The sequence below is a fragment of the Coturnix japonica genome, chromosome 23, assembly GCF_054131305.1.
Source record: "Coturnix japonica strain WE chromosome 23, WE-NBRP24, whole genome shotgun sequence".
Lineage (NCBI taxonomy): Eukaryota > Metazoa > Chordata > Aves > Galliformes > Phasianidae > Coturnix > Coturnix japonica.
Window position 1 is genome coordinate 5,333,890 of NC_140685.1, and position 18,998 is coordinate 5,352,887.

General features: G+C 60.9%; 5 protein-coding genes across 14 annotated transcripts; 2 read left to right on the forward strand and 3 right to left on the reverse strand.

The window, feature by feature from the left end:
• Positions 1-44: 44 nt before the first annotated feature.
• On the reverse strand, positions 45-6,749 carry TMC6 (transmembrane channel like 6). 3 transcript variants are annotated; one of them, XM_015879818.3, is made up of 21 exons: positions 6,368-6,749; positions 5,787-5,884; positions 5,559-5,677; positions 5,345-5,473; positions 5,064-5,222; positions 4,890-4,995; positions 4,722-4,818; positions 4,380-4,634; positions 3,932-4,122; positions 3,717-3,861; positions 3,416-3,571; positions 3,094-3,269; positions 2,903-2,984; positions 2,510-2,607; positions 2,265-2,360; positions 1,857-1,932; positions 1,549-1,682; positions 1,167-1,343; positions 974-1,052; positions 774-851; positions 45-532 (listed from the first exon to the last, which is right to left on the reverse strand). In XM_015879818.3, exons 2-20 carry the CDS (start codon positions 5,840-5,842, stop codon positions 780-782), a joined length of 2,403 nt encoding a protein of 800 aa, XP_015735304.2. In that variant the 5' UTR covers positions 5,843-5,884; positions 6,368-6,749; the 3' UTR covers positions 45-532; positions 774-779. The 3 variants fall into 3 exon arrangements, 2 of the variants coding, with proteins under 2 accessions (XP_015735304.2, XP_015735303.2); XM_015879817.3 differs by lacking the exon at positions 6,368-6,749 and having other exon boundaries at positions 5,787-6,326; XR_014936814.1 differs by lacking the exons at positions 3,094-3,269; positions 6,368-6,749 and having other exon boundaries at positions 5,787-6,330.
• Positions 6,750-6,813: 64 nt separating this feature from the next.
• SYNGR2 (synaptogyrin 2) lies at positions 6,814-9,021 on the forward strand. The gene is made up of 4 exons (XM_015879828.3): positions 6,814-6,953; positions 7,271-7,508; positions 7,688-7,827; positions 7,899-9,021. Exons 1-4 carry the CDS (start codon positions 6,852-6,854, stop codon positions 8,094-8,096), a joined length of 678 nt encoding a protein of 225 aa, XP_015735314.1. The 5' UTR covers positions 6,814-6,851; the 3' UTR covers positions 8,097-9,021.
• A 227-nt stretch (positions 9,022-9,248) lies between these two features.
• Positions 9,249-11,886, reverse strand: TK1 (thymidine kinase 1). Of its 2 annotated transcripts, XM_015879830.3 has the most exons (7): positions 11,796-11,886; positions 11,534-11,565; positions 11,347-11,460; positions 11,170-11,263; positions 10,979-11,068; positions 10,782-10,901; positions 9,249-10,662 (listed from the first exon to the last, which is right to left on the reverse strand). In XM_015879830.3, exons 1-7 carry the CDS (start codon positions 11,859-11,861, stop codon positions 10,504-10,506), a joined length of 675 nt encoding a protein of 224 aa, XP_015735316.2. In that variant the 5' UTR covers positions 11,862-11,886; the 3' UTR covers positions 9,249-10,503. The 2 variants fall into 2 exon arrangements, with proteins under 2 accessions (XP_015735316.2, XP_015735317.2); XM_015879831.3 differs by lacking the exon at positions 11,347-11,460.
• Positions 11,887-12,312: 426 nt separating this feature from the next.
• Positions 12,313-15,596, forward strand: AFMID (arylformamidase). Of its 3 annotated transcripts, none has more exons than XM_085522907.1 (11): positions 12,313-12,398; positions 12,486-12,576; positions 12,739-12,843; positions 12,923-12,971; positions 13,157-13,242; positions 13,316-13,388; positions 13,726-13,823; positions 14,084-14,162; positions 14,363-14,512; positions 14,895-14,999; positions 15,165-15,596. In XM_085522907.1, exons 1-11 carry the CDS (start codon positions 12,369-12,371, stop codon positions 15,166-15,168), a joined length of 870 nt encoding a protein of 289 aa, XP_085379033.1. In that variant the 5' UTR covers positions 12,313-12,368; the 3' UTR covers positions 15,169-15,596. The 3 variants fall into 3 exon arrangements, with proteins under 3 accessions (XP_085379033.1, XP_015735313.2, XP_085379034.1); XM_015879827.3 differs by having other exon boundaries at positions 14,377-14,512; XM_085522908.1 differs by lacking the exon at positions 14,363-14,512.
• Positions 15,177-18,998, reverse strand: LOC107322131 (uncharacterized). 5 transcript variants are annotated; one of them, XM_032448333.2, is made up of 8 exons: positions 18,717-18,998; positions 18,418-18,542; positions 18,196-18,279; positions 17,853-17,941; positions 17,476-17,661; positions 17,262-17,399; positions 16,987-17,179; positions 15,177-15,961 (listed from the first exon to the last, which is right to left on the reverse strand). In XM_032448333.2, the coding sequence occupies exons 1-8, from the start codon at positions 18,857-18,859 to the stop codon at positions 15,801-15,803; spliced, it is 1,119 nt and encodes a 372-aa protein (XP_032304224.2). In that variant the 5' UTR covers positions 18,860-18,998; the 3' UTR covers positions 15,177-15,800. The 5 variants fall into 5 exon arrangements, with proteins under 5 accessions (XP_032304224.2, XP_015735309.2, XP_085379028.1 ...); XM_015879823.3 differs by lacking the exon at positions 15,177-15,961 and adding an exon at positions 16,004-16,863 and having other exon boundaries at positions 18,717-18,914; XM_085522902.1 differs by lacking the exons at positions 15,177-15,961; positions 17,476-17,661 and adding an exon at positions 16,004-16,863 and having other exon boundaries at positions 18,717-18,915.

Sequence of the window (18,998 nt, forward strand, 5' to 3'; positions counted from 1 at the left end):
TTAACCCAGGGGCTGCTGGTGCCATGGCACTACAACACACAGCGTCGTGTTGTGGCCCCAGACGGGGCATTTAATGGTTATTTCCGAGGTGATGGCCCCAAACAGCCTTTTTGTTCTCTGCCCACCCAGCGCTGGGGATGACGTGTTCTTTCTGAGCTCCTCCTGCCGCACAGCCCTGCTCACTGCACACAACATGGTTTCCTCCTCGAGGCAGAAAACTTCACTGCTTCCATTCCAACGGGCTGCAAGGTGCTGCTTTCCGGGCAGTTAGCATGAAAGAGAGTTGTTTGTAAACACAGCTATGTGTGCAAACCAGTCTCCACGGAGCTGTGCTGGGACAGGGCAGCAGGGCTGTGCTCCTGTGCTCCTTATCTCTGTGCTGCAGCACCTTCCAGCAGTTCTGGGCTGCTTTAAGAGAGCACTTGCAGGCTCAGCAGTTCTCTGCTCACAGGGCAATGCCACGCGGCTGCTGGCTCCGGTTCCTGCTGGTGAGCTGCCCCGTTCTGCCCTGCTCCTTCTTGGGTCCGTGGCACTGAAAGGAGAGAGTCCCTGTGAGCCCCCCAGGGGTCATTCACAGCGGGCACAGCACTGCTGCATGCTGACAGTGGGGATGATACTCTCCCTGTCCCCACCACCCCCCAGTTCCCTATCCCAGTTCCTCCCCTGTTAGCACTGTGCTACTCCCATCCCCCGTCTCCAGCACAGAGCAGGGGAGCACAGTGACTCCCCATCCCCGCTGACCCCCAGTACTCTCCCCTAAGTCTGGGTCTCACCTGGCATCAAGCACAGTGCACCTTATGGTCATAGATGGAGCGAATCTTCTGAATGAGGAATATTTTATCCGCCCCTTCCTGTAACGGCAGAGACACTGCGGTGAGCAGCCATGTGGGATGTGCTCTTCCCAGAGTCATTGGGGCTGGGAACTGCCCAGAGCTGCAGGGACAGGAGCTCAGAGCACACAGAGCTCACACACGTTGGCAATCTGCTCCTTCAGCAGGCGGATGATCCGGCGCTGCCCTTTCAACACCTGGATGTTGAGGTAGATGGCAGCTCTGCAATGACAGGTGAGCAGGGATGGTGTCAGTGGGGCTGAGGTCCCTGCTCAGGGCTTCTGAAGCAGCAGGGGAAACCCAAAAGGTGTGTGCAGGGTTCAGCTTCACACTCACAGCACCATCCCAGTGAGAAAGAACAGGAAGACGGTGTTCTCCACCAGGTACTGGGGGATCCAGCTGAACAAGGCGATGTTGGGGTTGGACTCCTCCAGCAGCTCCACCCAGACCTTCAGCGTCTGGTAGATGGTTTGAAGCCCCCGGAAGGGGCCACAGGTTTCTGATGGCTTCACCCTGAATAGGCAGAGGAAGTCAATGGGAGGCTGCTTTGGGGGTGGGCCACTGGGCACAGGGCAGTGCCCTGACATAGGGCATTGCCCTGGCTCCTATTTACAGGAATTACAAGGGCTGGGCTGGGGTCTCATCCCGCTGCTCTGCACCCTGACCCCTGCAGGCACTGCCCCTGGCAGCAGGTGGCTCTGTGCCCATGAGTACTCACGACCAGATGGTGTAAGAGACGAAGATCGCTGCACCCAAGAAGGACGGGAGGAAGAGGAGCGTGATGAAGACAGTACGCATATGAGATGCTTGCCAGGGTTTGCTGGGGGACTGGCAGTTCTGCATCAGGCTGGTCTGCAGGCAATAAGCAAATAACCTCCCAAAATGTGATCCCAGGGGTGAGCGCAAGAAGCTGCACCACCTCAAATCCCCATCCCATCCATCAGCCAGGAGCTGAAACCTGAGAGATCCCAGCAGCATCTCTGCCCCTCTGCAAGGAGAGCACTGCTCTCAGGCAGATGCAATCACCTTTTTGATGTAGAAGAGCAGCAGCAGCTTCAGCACTTGCACTGCTGGCAGGAGTGGTGCAAAGAGAACGCCCAGCCTGGGAGAGAGAGAGACAGACAGAGCTGTCTAGGAGGGTAATTTAGGGCTCTGGAGTGCCATGATAGTGGTGCCAGCTGCACTCAGTGTTTTGCAAAGCCCAGAGCAAGCACACAACGTCCTGTGCCAGGCTGGCTGCACAGCCAGTGACACAGCTCAGTGACTCATCCCATGTCAGGTCAGCCAGGAGAGGTTTCACTGACCCCTGGTGGATATACAGCCTCTGCAGCTGCCCACAGCAGGACCTGCTGGGTGGCACAAGGCAGGGCTCACAGCAACACCATGAGTGCTGGCTGGCACAGGATGAACCACATCAGGCTGGAGATGTCTCACCAGGTCAGGGTCTGCCCATAGATGAGCTCCAGCACGTTTCGGGCAATGTCAAACTCAGGCCTCTGCTTACTCTTTAGCTTCTTCTCCAGAATCAGCCTGGGGAGTGAAAAGAGCTCTGCTGACAGCTGCTGGGCACCCAATCGTCACACTTGGGCGGCTGCAGAGCCTGTGTGCTGAGGCAGAGCCACCCCAGCTGGAACAGGGAGTGAGGGGCCATGCTGGTGGGCCCTCCTGGGGCACATTACCTGCAAAGCAGCTCCCCAAAGCCAGTATCCAGCAGGGTGAATATGAAGTCCATCACCACAAAGCGATACAGGTCCTGCCCCACACACGTCTCCCAGCACTGGGGACAGAAGCGTGGCAGTGCCAGGTAAACAATGCAGCTGCTTGCCCCTATGGCTCTTTATGGGGAGTTCAAAGAGTGGGGGACTCCTTCTTTCCTTGGACCCCTTCCCCAGCTACCTATATCCTGCTCCTCACCACAGGTGCCAACTACACTGTCTAGCACAGCCCCCATTGCCAGACCCCTGCCCACGCCGCTGTCCCAGCTCTGCTCTGCACTCCCTGGGCCAGGGGCAGTGCAGGGCACACAGCCCCATCCCATCCTGCTCAGCCCTGCACTGTCAGTCGGCACCAACCTCCTTGGCAGAGCAGACCACTCTGCGGCTCAGCCACTGGTAGCAGAGCAAACCAAGGACCACCATCTTCAGCAGAAGGTTCCTGGGGAGCAGAAGGAAGGACAGGAGACCTGAGCCCCGGGTACAACAGGGCTGAGCCCCGAGGATGGGGAGTGCAGCAAACCTGGGGTGCAGGGGGCTCCCCACCCTACCTGCAGATGGCCACGTAGACCTCTGCCCCTGGGGAATCCTGCTTCTCCCATGCTGCCAGCAGGTTGTAGAAGTGGGGCATCAGTATATTGAGGAGTGACACGATGAGCGGCAGGGCCAGCAGGATGCCCTCCTGCTGCCATGCACTCCCTGCTGCAGCTCCCTGTTCCTGCTGCACCTGGTGAGCGGTGCTTGGCTCAGCACGGCTGCACGGCCCCCAGTGCTCAGCCCCGCTGTTCCCAGCAGCAAGTGCAACACTGACAGCAAGAGGGAGGTGCAGTGGGACTGGCATCACTGCTCTGCCTCACCCGGTGCCGTGCTTACCTTGTGCATGTGCTCTGAGAAGTAATACACAGCCACCACGCAGCCCAGCACGGTGCCCAGTGCGAGGAGCCAGGCCAGCAGGAGCACAGTGATGTGTCGCAGCCGCTGGGGGAGGCTCAGTGGGCAGGAGCGCAACCGCTGCTCTGCCAGCAGCTCCTGGAAGAGCAGCCAGAGAACATAAGCTGGGTCTGCATCTAAAGCGAGGATTTATCCTGCCTGCTCAGGTGGGACCTGGAGGGCAGCTGCACAAAGGTGCAGCACAGGGTTGGAATACATGCAGCACTGCAGCCCCCATCCTCACCTTCAGTTGAGTGCAGATGTTCTCGCTTTGCAGCTTCACCGAACGCCGCTGCACCACCTTGAAGTCCCACGCACAGAAGATTTTGATGGCCAGGACCCCCGTGGAGCTGCCCACGCGGTAGCTCTTCCCAAAGGAGTGGTACATGCTGCAGGAGGAAACAAGGCAGTCAGGGCAGCAGTGCTGAGCAGCCAGGCAGTGCCGGCAGCGCCGCTCACCTGTACATCAGCAGGATGCAGGTGGCAAAGAAGGAAGCCCCAACGGTGAACATGTAGGCCAGTGGCATGTTGTATGGGAGCTGGGTGGTTCTGGGGGGGCTTGTGCTGCTATTGGGGCTGGAGGTGGAGGGGTTGTTCAGGGTGGTGTTGCTGTAGTAGCCGTAGTACAGCAGCGAGTGAGTGAAGGAGCCCTGTGGAGAAATGCACAACCTGTGCTGACCTCAGCAGTGCCAGCAGCACTCTGCCCAGCCTGGTATGGGGTCAGCATCAGCCTGTATGGCACATATGGCACAGTGCCCCGGGCAGGGGCAGCACTGGGGGTATGGGGCTCCACCTGTGTAAGAGCAGGGACCAGGGCAGCCCCATGGCATGAGATGCATGGACACAGGGTGGGGTTCAGGCTGGGGGCAGCTCCTAAGCAGCAGGGCACCAACACTGAGGCACTTACCGCTCCGGTGAGGAGCTCAAGGCCGGTGAAGGGACGGGGGTTGGCTGCAGCGGGGGGATAGGCAGCCTGCAGGGCCACCACAAAAACCAGGAGGAGAAGGAAGGAGAAGAAGTTGAACAGCAAGAGTGTCTTGAGGAAGAGGAAATAGGAGAGCACGCTGGAACCAAAGCGGCCACCGATCTGCTTCAAGGCGTAGTGCCAAGGCTGTGCGGAGTGGACCAGTGCCAGGAACCTGTACCAGACAGTCCGGCAGCCCTGCAGAAGATGGGGACACAGTGAGGGCACCCCACAGCTGTACAGCCCCTGTCATCACCTGCTCCAGCCACTGTGCTGCAGACTTACAAGCACGATGCAGTCCTGGCACCAAGAACAGGGAGAGGTGAGGTCTGCAGAGCGGGCACGTAGCTCCGGGATGCTCGTCTTCTGGCTCAGCTGCCTCCTGCCCGGCACAAGGGGCATCAGGGGCAGCCCAGGCAGAGGGCAGACCCTCCCAAGGCCACAGGCACCTACCGGAGGCTGCGCTTCTCCCCCAGGCTGAGGGGCAGTTCCAGCAGCATGCGGCTGCGTTGTGCAGGTGTGAGGCTCAGCAGCTCCTTTGCCAGCAGGTTCCGCTTGTCTGAGGGCACATGGGCTCAGCGGGATGCATCACACCCAACCTGAGCCCCGCTGCAGGGGAACACTCACCTGCCAGTGTGGCATGGGCCGGGTCGCTCTCCAGGTCGTACTGACGCAGGCTGGGCCGTGCCGTACGGCTGAGCTGCTGCAGGGATGGGCGGCTGCTCCTCCGCCGCAGCCGTGCCGTGCGGTTGTAGTACTGAGAGATAATGGCCCCACGGCAGCGCCCTACGGCAGGAGCACAGCACTGGGGTGGGCAGCTGTGGGGAGAGCTCCTGGAGGGGCTCACAGCATGGCAAAGCCCGGGCAGGGGGGGCAGAGGGCTGGCACGGGGAGGGGGTGGCACTCACCAATGGTGCGGCTGGGCATGCTGGCCAGGATGCGCAGGGTGGTGGCATAGCCGGGGTGCTGCTCACCCTGCTCAGGCTCCAGCCCAGTAATGGCCATGGGGTCTGTGAGGGGCAGGAGAGCTGGGGGCTCTGGGGAGGAGAGACAGGATATGGGGTGAGAACCGAGGTGTACAGGACTGTCCCCACCCCACACAGCTGCAGTTCCGTGTTGTACCTCTGCCCCTCTCCTGCAGCTCCATTTCTATTGCCCCTGCCACCAGGCTGCTCTGCTCCTCGATGAGCTGGCAGAAGGAGCTGTGCAGGGCTCCCTCGTTGTCCGGGCTCGGCTCCTGCCTGCAAGAGAACAAAGCTGAAATCCCTGCTCGGCTGTAGGGGGGAGGGTGAAGCTCCGGGACAGCCCCGGGCCGGGTGGTTCTACCCGCGGTGCTGGGCCCGCACTCACCCATCGCTCTCGGTGCTCTCAGGGACTCGTAGAGTGACGGTGTGCAGCTGGGACATCCCGGGGCCGCGCTGTGTCCCGCACTGTGCCCCGCACGCCGCCTGCACAGCAAATACCGCCGTCAGCCCCGCGTCCCGCCCGTGGCACAGCCGGGGCTCACGGTCCTCGGGGGGTCCGCCGGGTCCCCGCCGGCTCCAGGGGGCGCGAGGTCCGGCACTGAGCGAGCAGCGAGACAGGAAGGAAGGGAGGGAGGGAGGAAGGGAGGGAGGAGCGCACGGAAGGATGCGGGGCGGCCGCTCGTCGAGGCGCTGCCATCGGGGGCCGAGAGGCCGCAGCGCCCGGCTCGGCTCGGGTCGGTGCAGCGGGACAGTCGCTCCCCGGTCCCGAGCCCGCGAGGCCGGAGCGCAGAGCTCGTTCCCCTCCTCGCGGATCCCGACCGCCGCCACCGACGGCCCCATGGAGCCGAGTGCCGTCCCCATCCTCGTCCCCCGTCCCCTCCCCGTCCCACACCGACAAAAGCTGCGGGCAGGAGGCGGCCCCGGCCCACGACCCGCCGCGCTCCTCCGGCACCCGCGGCAGCGCACCCGGTTCCAGCGGCCGCCGCAGACGCGTCCGCAGCTCCCCGCGGCGTCCCGGGACAGCGGGCGCGACACCGCGGCGTCTCGCGTGGGCGCCTCCCGGTGCCAGGCGCGGGGCGGCAACGAGCGGTGCGGGGCAGGGCCGCTCTGACGCTTCGTACCGACGGGACGGGACGGGACGGCCGCACACACCGCACCCGTGGGTTGGGTTCGGGTTAGGGCGAGCCGGGGGGCGCGGGGCGGTCACGAGGAGCGGGACCCTCGTGGTGCACACCGGGCCCCGGGAGCCGCCCCGCACACAGCCCAGCGCTGCGGGGCGAACTCGCGATACCGCGTGGATCAGCCCCGCCGCCCCGGCGCCGGTCGCTCCCCCCCCACGGAGCCCCTCCCAGCTCCGGCCGGGGCGGGGCGGGCCCAGCAGGTGGCGGCGACGGCAGCGCCCGGCCCGGCCCATCCCGGGGCGGTGCCGCGCAGGACCGGCCGTAACGCGATGGAGGGCGGCGGAGCGTACGGGGCGGCCAAGGCCGGCGGGGCGTTCGACCCGGTGCGCTTCGTGCAGCAGCCGCAGGTCCTGGCGCGTATCGCCAGCGCGGTGAGTGCGGCCGGGACGGGCCGGAGCTGCCGCGTGTTGTTGTGCGGCTGAGCCCGGCCGAGCCCGGCCTTCCTTTCTGTTTCTCTTTCCCCCCACCCCCCGGCTCCGAGGCCCAGCTCGGCCGGGCGCTGCTGTGCGCTCCCTTTCCCTTCCGTTCCGTTCCCGTCCTCCCTCCCTTCTATTCTCGCGGCCTTCCCCCCGCTCCCGGCCGTAGTCACGGGGCGCTCAGCTGAGTCCGGGCGGTGCGGGGCTCGGGCAGCCCCCGACGGGGCCCCCTGTGCTCGGGGCCGCCCCCTGACGCCGCCGCTGCCCCGCAGGTGTTTGCCCTGATCGTGTTCTCCTGCCTGGTCGGGGAGGGTTACATCAACCCGCCCAGCACCCAGAATCTCTACTGCGTCTTCAACCGCAACGAGGATGCCTGTCGCTACGGCATCGGCATCGGCGTGCTGGCCTTCCTGGCCTGTATCTTCTTCTTCATGGTGGACTTCTACTTCCCGCAGATCAGCAACGCCACCGACCGCAAGTACCTGGTGCTGGCCGACCTCGGCTTCTCGGGTACGGGCTGTGCTGTGCTCCCGGCAATGGCCGTGCCGTGACGTGGCCACACGGTGCCTGGCGCAGGGAGTCGCTGCTGGCACGGAGCCTGCAGGCCATGTGCTGCCAGCCCCGGGGAGCAGCAGGGCTCTGGGAGCGGCAGGATGCAGCCACCCCTCACACACATTTACCTCCCGCAGGGCTCTGGACCTTCCTTTGGTTCGTCGGCTTCTGCTTCCTGACCAACCAATGGGCCTGGACGCACGATGAGGACGTTCGCATCGTGGCTGACTCTGCGCGTGCTGCCATCACCTTCAGCTTCTTCTCCATCTTCTCATGGGTGAGTGCTGGGGGGGCTGCACGGGGGTCTTCTGCTCAGCACCAGGCCCTAACAGGCTCTGCCTCCTGCAGGGCCTCCTGATCACCTTCGCCTACAAGCGATATAAGATGGGGGTGGATGACTTTGCGCACAGCTACGTTGACCCCTCGCCGGAGGTCTCCACTCCGTACTCCAGTTACCCCAACATCAGCCATGACAGCTACCAGCAGCCGCCCTTCACCCAGACCGCGGATGCCACCGAGGGCTACCAGCCTCCTCCGGTGTATTGAGCCTGGCCTGCAGGGTTGGCTGTACAAGTGCAATTTTCTCTCGTGGGGTGGGAAGGGAGGGACCTATAGCTTGAATGGGGAAGGGGGGTAGGAGAGCGATGGTTGCTTTGTGTGAAGACCACTGGGGGTTGGGTGGGTGCTGGGGCAGAGGGCAGGGCCTGGTGCCTGCGGTGGGGCTGCGTGCTCCTTGCTGTGAAGCAGTGATGGCTGAGTAGGACCCGCTGTGCACAGCCAGCTCCTTTTGGGGTGGGGGTTGGTGCTCTGGGACGGCTGAGCCACAGTGCTGTGCCTCTGGGGGAGCAGTGCTGAGCACCCCTCGTTCCCTCCTGGTGCTGCTGCCTTGACCAGCTCTGCTGGCTGCAGTCCCCACGTGCCACCTTTAACTACTGTAGCATCTGTCCCAGCACAGCTGCACGGTGCAGTCCTGCTCCTGCCTGATACTGGGTTTGCGTGCCTTCCTCCCCTCCCTCAGCTGCTGCTGGCTGAGCTTGGTGCCAAAGCCTCATCTGCTGAATATACACCCTTGTGCTGTGCCTTCCCCCAGAGCCTGCATGGGAGCAGCCAGCACTCTATGGTTTGGGATCTGCGGGAGTGTTGGGTGCTGGGCAGGGCAGCTCCCTGCCATCTGCAGGCCTTATGGCTGCCTCCCACTGAACCCTATGGGGGTCCCACTGAACCCTTTGGGGGTCTCCCATACCCTGCTCACTGCTGTCCGAGCCATACCCTGCTCAGCAGCCTCTGTCCCCAGGCTGGGTGCCGTGCTGTGCCTGCATGGGCCGTGGCTTGTCTCAGGTTGTGTGCTGCTGTGTCTGTTGTGAAGCTGTTCCCAGCGGCAGTGTGAGGTATGTGAGCTGGAGCTGCTGGGGCTGGTATTCAACTATGCCTTTGTCACTGTAGAGATGGAATAAACTTTTTCACCTAGCCACCACCCGTGTTTCTTTGAAGAACAACTGGGTTCTTCCTTCTGCTTTGTGCTGGGGGGGCTCTAAGGGGGAGCTGTGGAGCTGGTGCCTGTTTTGCTATCAACAAACTCATGTCAGAGCCTATTTTTAGCAAAGCTTGCTGCTCCTTAGGACAGCCTGAGCAACATCAGCGCCGTGTGACCAGCAGCCAGTGCTGCCTCTTTGAGAACAGGAATGCCATACACCAGACTGCTTTCATTAAGACATTTATTAACCTAGAATACAAGCACTACTGCCTGTCCCCCAGCCCTAAGGGGAAAAGCTCAGGCCTGATGAGTATCTGTGAATGCCATAGCTGTAATTGCTTTAGTTAACACCAAGGAAGTGAGGTTTCAGTCTTGTAACAACCTGGGCAGCTCATTACAGTAGTAAACAAGTACTGAGAGAGCACTGTAATGAGGGGGGGTTGACCAAAGCCCAACCAGAACCAAGAGCTGCCTCTCAGAGCTCAAGGAATCTGATGAGAAGAAGCACTTTATACAAGTAGTAATAAAAATGCCTTCCAGAAGCTACGTCAAGGAGAGGACCCTTCAGGTGTTACAGCAAGGAAAGCAGCAGGCTCAAGAGTAACTGGAAGGCTGAGGAGGAAGCAGAACACAACTGGAGCTGAGAATCATCCTTTTCCAGGTAGCTGGATCTCCTCAGCAATGGTAGCCCAGCTCTCTAGTTTAATTCCTGATCCCCCAAGCCTTCCGTAGGTCATTAAGCCTCATGAAGTGGCTGCACCAAGAAAACCTTATTTAATTTCTCTTGAATGAGCCTAGGAGTCAGGCTGACAAGTCAAGCCTTCCTTCTCCCCTCCTCTATTTAAAAACAGAACAAACACTTATGTATTTACAGCAAATTTAACAGCAAGCTATTTGGCTATACACAATTAAGAGACTGCAGAGGGCCAGGCTGCTGCTGTTGTGCCACTGTCCTGCAACAAAGGAAGGGGCATTTCCTCAGGCTGTATTAAAAAGGAAGTGGCTTTTGGAAGCCAAGTTACCATACGGTGTCATAAGAAACCCAGAGTTTAGCAACAGCACAATAGAGAGAAATGGCTGTTTGCAGGCAGGTGAGCTGCCTACCAGTGGCAAGTCTGAATACGTGCCAGGAGCAGGAGAGCAGAGCTATGACAAGCTGTCAGTGCCCCACAGCTCACATTGGTGTGGTGGCTTTCCAGCACGTGTTTGTATGGCAGCACCAGTAATTAAACCGTTATTCCACGTTCTGGGAATGGAACTCCCTTTTAGTCAGACTCTGTTTTCAGCTCCCCCTGGCATCAGGTCCCAATGATCACCCTCACTTGGAGCAGTGAAAGAGCAGCTTGGTCTGGCATGTAGAGCTACAGCATTTGTCAGTTTTGATTAAGGGGGGGGAAAGCCAGATCTGAAGTCCAGGAGCTGCAACATTTATCTTCGTTCCTTATATCCTCCCCCCTCCTCCACACCAGTGCAAAGCAATCAAGAAGCAAAGATCTTCCTTGAGACTGCCATATCCAGCTGCTTCACCCCCAGGGGAACATTCTCTTTGTTTTCTGACCCGAGCTGCTGAGGTCTCTTCTGGAAGTAGCAAGCTCTGCAGACAGAGTGGTATTTGTCTGCTCCTCCAATCACTTCAACCTAACAAGGAAATCAAAAGAGTGACTGCAGGTATCAGCTTACCTGGGAAGATCCTTTCTAGGCTAGGAGAGCTGACAAGGTGGAGCTGCTGAAGCGCTTTGTGTTCCAAGGGAACTCACCTCCCTCTCTGCTCCCAGCCTCTTTGTGTAAGAGGCCTCTCGGTAGCACTCCATGCACACAGCATTCAGCTTCACCACGCTCTCAGCCAGCGGGACCAGGTTCAGGATGCTCCCAAAAGCCTGAATGGAGACAGTGGCTGTATTGAGTTTGGTGAGGCTCCCAGTGCAGCCGCTGGACTAAAACTGAAGTGTTTTACCTTTCTCTGGAACGTCCCATCGAGAGCAGCGACAATGACAGTTTTCCCAGCGTTGGCCATCTTTTCACAGAACTCCACGATGTCTGGGAACTACAAGAAGCACAGAAACAGCTTCAGGACAAGAAGGGGCAGTGCTCAGCTCAAGGACTAGCAGTGCCGCACCCCAGGCTCTGCCACAGCCACACACTTACAAACTGCCCCTCGTCGATGCCAATAACCGCAGAACCCAGCGCCTCCTGGTACACATCCTTAAGGGCACAGGCAGCATGGGCCTCCATGGTGTTCCTGAGGGGGTAAAAGGGGTTAATGGTGAGCCATGCAGCCCAACCACAGGTCTATGGGTGCAGACCCTCGTGCCCACAGCCCACCTGTCGTGTGTGGAGACTCCGGTGGTGCAGTACCGTGTATCCTTGGCGTATTTCACCAGCAGACACCGGTACTGAGCCAGCTGGAAGCGCCGCACCCGCCGCATCAGCTCCGTGCTGTAAGAGCAGGAATCAGCACGGCCGGCCACATCCCGCCCCAACCCAGCCCAGCCCAGCCGACCGTCCTCACCTCTTCCCGGAGAACATGGGCCCGAAGATCACCTGTGGGCAGAGCCGCACGGTCAGTGTCAGCTGTGGGACCATCACCCGAACCGAACCGGCACCAGCACAGCCAGCAGCGCCCAACCGGCACCATAAAGGCCGGTTATTAGCGATCCCACACCGCCCCGGCGCCCAGCATCCCCTCACAGCCGGCCCAGTACCACCCATCCCAGCGCCCAGCATCCCCTCACAGCCCACCCGGTGCCGCCCATCCCGGTGCCGCCCGGTACCTGTATCTGCCCCCGGGGCCGGCTGGGTGACCCCGGGTGCACCCCGGGCACGGTCAGACAGCTCATGTCGGCGGCTCCTCACAGACTGACTGACTGACTGACTGACTGACTGACTGACTGACTGACTGACTGACTGACTGACTGACTGACTGACTGACTGACTGACTGACTGACTGACTGACTGACTGACTGACTGACTGACTCACAGCCCGCGCGCGCGCCGCCAAACCGCCCAATCCGCGACGGCCTCGCCCCCACGTGCTGCTGCCGGCGACCAATCCGAGCAGAGTTATCCTCCCAGCGCTGACCAATCCCAGCGCTGGCGGGAGAATTCTTATTTCCCGCCGCCTTCCCGGCGCGGGGTTGTGACGTCACGGCCGTGCCCGCGGGGTCAATGGCCGCCGTGGTGCCGCGCTGCCGGTCGCGGCCCGTCGTGCCCCGGCGGCCAATGGGCCCGGCCCGGCCCGGCGTGACCCGACCCACAGCGGCCAATGGCCGAGGGGCGGCCACGCCCAGTGCCACGACCCGGCTCGGCCCGGCCGGCAGCAGCGAGAGCGGCTGTTTGGAGAGGACATGGGGCGATGGCAGGACATGGGCCTGGAGGTGCGGGGCCTGGGCCGGGATGAGGCTCCTCCGGTGCCCCGGGTCCGGCCCCGCTCTCCGTGCAGCCCCGTGTCCGTGTTTCCGTAGGAGCTGGAGCTGCAGTACTCGCCCAGCCGCTGGTCCCGCCGTATGGACAGCGAGAGCGTCATCCAGGCCCACATCGATGTGATGGCTGCAGGTGGGAGCGAGCTCTGCGAGACGGGCACAGCCCCAACCCTGACCCTAATCGGCACAGCCCCAACCCTGACCCTAATCGGCACAGCCCCAACCCGGCCTGCAGGGCTCCCCGCCGAGCTGTGGTGCTGTACAGCCCGGGGCTGATCGTCCCCCTGCCCTGCAGGAACGCAGAAGGCCCAGGCTGCTGCACGGACCTCGCTGCACGTCCCCTATGGAGATGGAGACAGGGAAAAGCTTGATATTTATTTCCCTGCCAGCTCTTCTGAAGGTGGGTGATGGGCACAACGGGCACGGGGACTGGAGGGATGAGGTCATGCCCCTGTGCTTACCTGTGTTGTGCTGTGCAGCCTTCCCAGTCTTTGTCTACATCCACGGTGGATACTGGCAGTGCTTGAGGTAAGACAGACTTCTGATACGGGCTCTCTTGAGAAGGGAGCTCCCAGGCCTCCTTTACATCTTCCCTCTCCAGAGAAGAATGCTAAACCCAGGCTTGAGTGTCCTGGACCCACTGGCCATCAGCAGCCAGCCTCATGAGGACATCTGTCCCCTGGAGCTCGGCAGCTTCTCTCTCCCCTCCCCAGTAAGGACGAGTCGGGTTTCGCAGCCCCTGCACTGCTGTCACAAGGCATTGCAGTTGTGGCCATGGGTTACGACATTGCTCCCAAAGGTAGGCAGGGTCCAATAGGGGTCATGACTTCCTTCGTTGGCTCGGTGCCTACCTGGCTTTGCACTCTGCCCAGGTCACATGGATGCGATGGTGCTCCAGGTGCGGCGCAGCCTTGCCTTCCTGGTGAAGCAATACCACAGGATCAGGTGGGCAGTGCACGGTGCTGGTGTCCCTGTCCCATGCACCAGCAGCCTCTACTGCTTCTGTCTGTTCTGTCAGGCACATTATGCCCCTGTTGCTCTGTGGTGCTTTAGTGCATGGGGGTGACTGTGACAGAAACAGGATGGGGTGGGGAAGCCCTGAGTTATGATAAAGACCTCATTGCAGCACCACTGACTGCACTTCTTTGTCACTGTACAGTGGCTCAGTTGATAGACTGGGAAATACAGCCAGGCTGTGGCCCTTGGGACACTGCAACTGGGATGTCCCCGGCACGTGCTGTGCTGTTTCTTCATGCATCTGCATATGACTCCTTCTCTTTAGGGGTATTTACTTGTGTGGACACTCGGCAGGGGCTCACCTGGCAGCCATGGTCTTGTCCACGGACTGGACAGAATTCGGAGTGGTTCCAGATATCAGAGGTATTGCCCTTACAAGGTTCTGGAGGGCTGGTGTTTAGCACCAAGGGGCTGCACCTGAGCATCTCCTGCTTTACTGTTGTGCAAGCTATAAAGCTGATCACTTGCTTCAGATGGCTGCAGTTTGTATGTACTGGGGGGAGAATAAGCTGAGCTCCTGGTGCAGCTCAGCAGCTTCCCTGTGTCCCTCTAGAGCCATGGGGAATTGGGCATGAGGAGGCATGAACCTTAGAGCCACTCACCTTCCCCATCTGCATTTGCAGGAGCTGTTCTGGTGAGCGGTGTGTATGACCTGGAGCCCCTTCTGCACACCTACGTGAATGATGCACTGAACATGAGCCTGTGAGTCCATCTGCTGTAGGGACAGCATGTGGAAAAGGGCATAGGCAGTTTGTGGCTTTGGTCAGTGCAGCCTGTGGGCAAACACCAGCAGCTTTGCAGCCTCCTCTGCCATGCATGCAGGCCTTGCACCTTCTGCCTTGCTGGTGCACGCCACTGAGGGCATGGGGATGTACACAGGCACACACTGTCTGTCACTGCAGTGTCTCGTCCCCAGGGAAGTGGCCCAGAGGAACAGCCCCATCCTGTGTGTCACACAAGCAGTGTCTGTGGCTGCATCCTGTGAGGTGCTTGTGGCTGTGGCCCAGCATGACTCCCCGGAGTTCCGCAGGCAGTCACAGGAGTACAGCCAGGTGAGCTATGCAGGGATGCTGTGTGGGCTGCCCTAATTAGACCTGCTCTGCCCCCTCTGCAAACCCTCAAGTGAATTGGGCTATGGCTTGGAGACTTCTGGGCTGGGAACACAGAGCTGCAAAGAGGAGTGTGGGGCTGGCTGCACTGCTGAATCCTTCTGCCTCCTGCTTTGGGAAGGTGCCTTTTCTTGCCATTGGGCTCAGCTCTTTCTTCCAGTCAGCTCTGGTGATGAAAAGCATGCATGCTGTATCAGAGTAGTATTTCTGCTGCTGGTGTGATAGCCATCTTCATCAGGGGAGAATGCTGGTTGCTGAACTGGAGCTTGTGCTGTGAGCTGGGACCTGGCTGGGGTACCCCCTGCCAACGCTGATCTCTCCACAGGCTCTGCGCTCAGCTGGTTGGTCTGTCTCTCTGTTGGATCTTGCCAGCGTGGATCACTTTGACATCATTGAGAAACTGTCAGAGGAAACTTATGTCCTCACTCAGGTAAGGGGAAAAGGCCCCGTCTCCTGCAGCCACCATTTTTTGCTGTCCTGAGTATGGCTCAGATCTGCCAGGCTGGGAGGGAGGGCAGTTGTAATGGGTGTTTTCCCCCAGCATGAGGCGCTGTGGGGCCAAGCACCATTCACAGCACTTTGTTCCTCATCTCAGGTGATCCTGAACATGATTGCAAGAGCTTGATGACGTGCTGGAACAAACTGGTGATGCAAACCGCAGCCCTGTGCAGTGACAGGCAGCCTTTGTGCACTCTGCCCTGTGCTTGTCCATGTTTCCTCTTTCCAGCCCATCCATTGTGGCACAGGGCAGTTGCTGCCCCAAGGTACCATTCTCAGTTCTGTAAAGGGCAAATGAGCCTCCATTGCACTTCCCAGCCTACCAACAGCAGGTGCTCACAGCACAGGAGAGTGTCAGTGATGATGTTCCATCACTGAGGTGTTCCTGTGCTTTGTGGATGTTCAGAGCTGGACCATCAGTGTTGTGCAGGGCTGCCTGCCTGCTGTGGGTCTGTCTGCTGACTGGGTGTTGAAGTTTGTTCCTTGAAGCTGCTTATTGCCAATACAAAATAAAATAGGAATAAGTGCTGCCTGGCTGGAAATCTTCTTGGGAACATGTAGCTGTGCTCAGCTATTGAGCATACTTAGCTGATGTATGGAGAAGGTGCTCTGGGGCAGAGCTTGGGTCTTGAGGAGAGCAGTTCTGTGCCAGGCATTAGGTAGAGCACTGCTCATAAGGGCTGAGCTCTTTGTGCACACAGAGCAGAGGGGCGCTGCAGCGACACAGCCACTGTCATAGGGAGTATTTACAGGAGCCATAAATGGGACAGCCCTGCTCAGACAGTTGTGCTGCTGGGAAGTGGCCCTGTTCCTGTGTCTGTGAGACACCTACCTGCATGTTCTCAGGAATGCTTCTCCTTCCATGGAGACCTCCAGGCCTTGGCAGTGTCCCTGCTGCAAAGCAAGGGGAGGAATGTCTTTGGGAGAAAAAAACTGTTCTGCATTGCCAAAACATATTTATTTAGACCCCAGTTGCCCCATTAGAACAGTAGGAACTGTGCTGAGCACAGCAGGCTGCAAAAACTTCCTGCCCTACTGTTGCTTGCAGCATGACCCAGTGGCCATGGATGCTGCTCGTCCTGCTTTGGCGTTGTGGTGTGAGCCATGGCAGCCTCAGCTGCTGTGGGCTGAGTCCTGGAGTGCTTGGGAATGGCACTTGGGAAGCAGCCTTGGCATGGCCAGGCTGGTGGTGTGAGCTGTGGGCACGTCTGGGAAGGAACTCGCCCCAGGAGGTGTGGTGCTCCTTTGGGAAGCTGTGAACTGTGGTCTCGCTAGGGTTGGGCTTGCATGTTGGCTTGCAGGGGTGGAGATGGTGCTGCAGCTGGTTGGGAACATGCCTGGAGCACACTGTGGGAGGTCCAGGTCCCTTTGCCAGCAACTGCCCCAGCCCACATGCTTGTCTGCCGCAGCCCAGCAGGGATGGTTCTCCCACGGGGCTGGGAGGAGACGCGCTCCTGCCTCCAGTCAGTGCTCTCCTGTGCTGCGAGGACTGCGGCCCTGGCCTTGGCCCAGCTTCTCCTGGCACTTTCTGGCCACAAAGCTCAGCTTGTTCAGAGCGAGCTCGGTGTCATGGGCTGAGACATCACAGTGCCAGACCGCACGGACAGTGCGCTCCGACCAGGGGAACAGCAGGACGCTGACGGCGTGGCCCGTCTCAGCCAGCTCCTCCTCGCTCACTGCCTGCAGGTACGTGCAGAGCTCTGCTGGGGACAACTCCTTCACTTCCACCATCACCATGTTTGTCTCTACAGCCGCCAGGCTGACGGAGCAGAGAGGCGAGTTGAGCTCCTTGATGCCTGTGAAGGTGCAGGTTGTCAGGCTGCCGCCCATCCACAAGTGCAGGACCCAGCTGTGCACCGAGCCTGCAGGGGAGCGACTTTATGCTGACAACACCAAATGTCCTGAGGAGGCAAAGTTACCTTGAGCAAAGTGGCGGGCGTTGTCATGGTCTCTGTGCAGTGTTTCCTCTGCCTGCTCCAACCCAATACGAGCAGCAGCTGCCAATACACCTGCCTGCCTCATCCCTCCTCCCAGCAGCTTCCGAACCCTCCAGGCCTCTGCCACAAACTCCCGGCATCCAGCAAGCACGGCCCCAGCTGGGGCACCCAGACCCTGCGGATGCAGGAGGGAGGTGTGAGCGCTGCCTGCAGCCTGAGCCTTGTGCCCCCGCCCCGGGCTCCCTGTATGAACACACCTTGGAGAAGCACAGGGACACGGAGTCGCAGTGCTGGGTGATGTGTGCTGGATCCACACCCTGAGCCACTGCTGCATTCATCAGCCGTGCTCCATCCATGTGCACCCGCAGCCCGTAGCGCTCAGCAAGGAGGTGTACCTGGGTGGGGGCACAGCTGCTGTGAGCTGAGCTGTACTGTACTGTGAGGACCCCTCAGCCCCCCAGCAGCTCCCACCTGCTGCAGGTAGGTGAGGGGCAGTGCCCGGCCGCCCGCTGAGCTGTGTGTGTTCTCCAGGCAGATGAGCTCAGGGCGGGGGTGGTAGCGGCTGCCGTGGGCCTCACGGATGGCCAGCTCCAGCTGCTCCAGGTCCAAGGTACCATCAGGCATGTCCTGCAGTGCCTGTGAGTGGACCCCTGCGACCTGCGTGGGCAGCAGAGCTGGAGGGAGGCTGCCCTGCTGTCCCTTGTCCCTCAGTCTCTGGTCCATCAGCCCCATTCATGGCTCAGGTGATGCTGTCACAGACCCGGAGGGGACCTTCCTGCAGCCAGAGGAGGGCAGCAACAAGCTGCTGTCTGCCCCCGGGTACACCCCCCCAGCAGCACAGCACCCACCTGTGCAGCCCCGCCGTGCTCATAGACGTGCATGTGGGCCTGGGCACCCAGCAGCAGCTGAGCCCCTCTGCGCTGGCAGTGGCACATCACTGGGGGGAGAGGGCAGTGAGCACAATGTGTGACTGTGGGGGTGGGTGCCCCCCCAGAGCTGCTCCCCCAGCCCTCCTCTGTGGCCATAAGTTGGAAAGCACAGCAGCTTTTTGAGCAGAACCAGGACTCACAGAGAGGAGTGGGGCTGCCTGTGCCTTCTTCTCCATCCTTTGATATGGGGCCATGAACCAACCCCCAGCTCATGCCCTGGGATTCAGGACAAGGAGAGCAGCACTAAGCACTGGGCACTCACCCGCGATGAGGTTTGCCATTGTGGCCGTGGGTACAAAAAGGGCATCCTCCATCCCTAAGATCCTTGCAGCCATCTGCTGCAGCTCTGCATAGAGGAAAGAGGGTGGGCAAGAGGTCTGCACCACAGCCCAACGTGCTCCTTAAGTGTCTCCTCCCCAGCACAGCCCTTGGCTCGGCCCAGGCAGTGTGTCAGTGCAGCAGGGGCTGCCGGCCCATCGCTCACCATTGACCGTGGGGTCCTCGCCGTAGTCGTCGTCCCCCACGGCGGCGCGGGCCATGGCGCCCCGCATGGCGGCGCTGGGCTGCGTGACGGTGTCGCTGCGCAAATCCACCACGTGCTGCGGGCGCCTGCGGGGACAGCGAGCGGGAGGGGGGTGGTTTGTGCTGCTGGGAAGGGGCTGCTCACCCCTGTCCATCCTCCCTCCCACCCCCGCCGAACCGAACCGAACCGCCACCGCTTCCTGCCCCGGGAACAGTCCCCCCCTGGGTGGGACCGAGCCCGGCCGCTTCCCCCGCACGCACCCGAGCGCCGCTCCAACCCGGAGCGACCCCGCGCCGCCCCCTCCCCCGCTGTTCCCCGCCATGGCCGCGCCGCCGCAGCTGGATCCCGCTCCGTGTAACAGCGCCCGGCGCAGCGCGGCGCCCATTGCCCGCATCGCCAGCATCGCCGGGACCGCGGGACCGCCCCGCCGCAAGGGATCCCGGGGCACGTAGTCCGGGACCGGCCGCACTGACCGCTGCCGTGCGCTCCCCCCGGCGGGGCCGCAGCGTGGCGACACACCGAACTGGCCCCGGGGTCCCCGT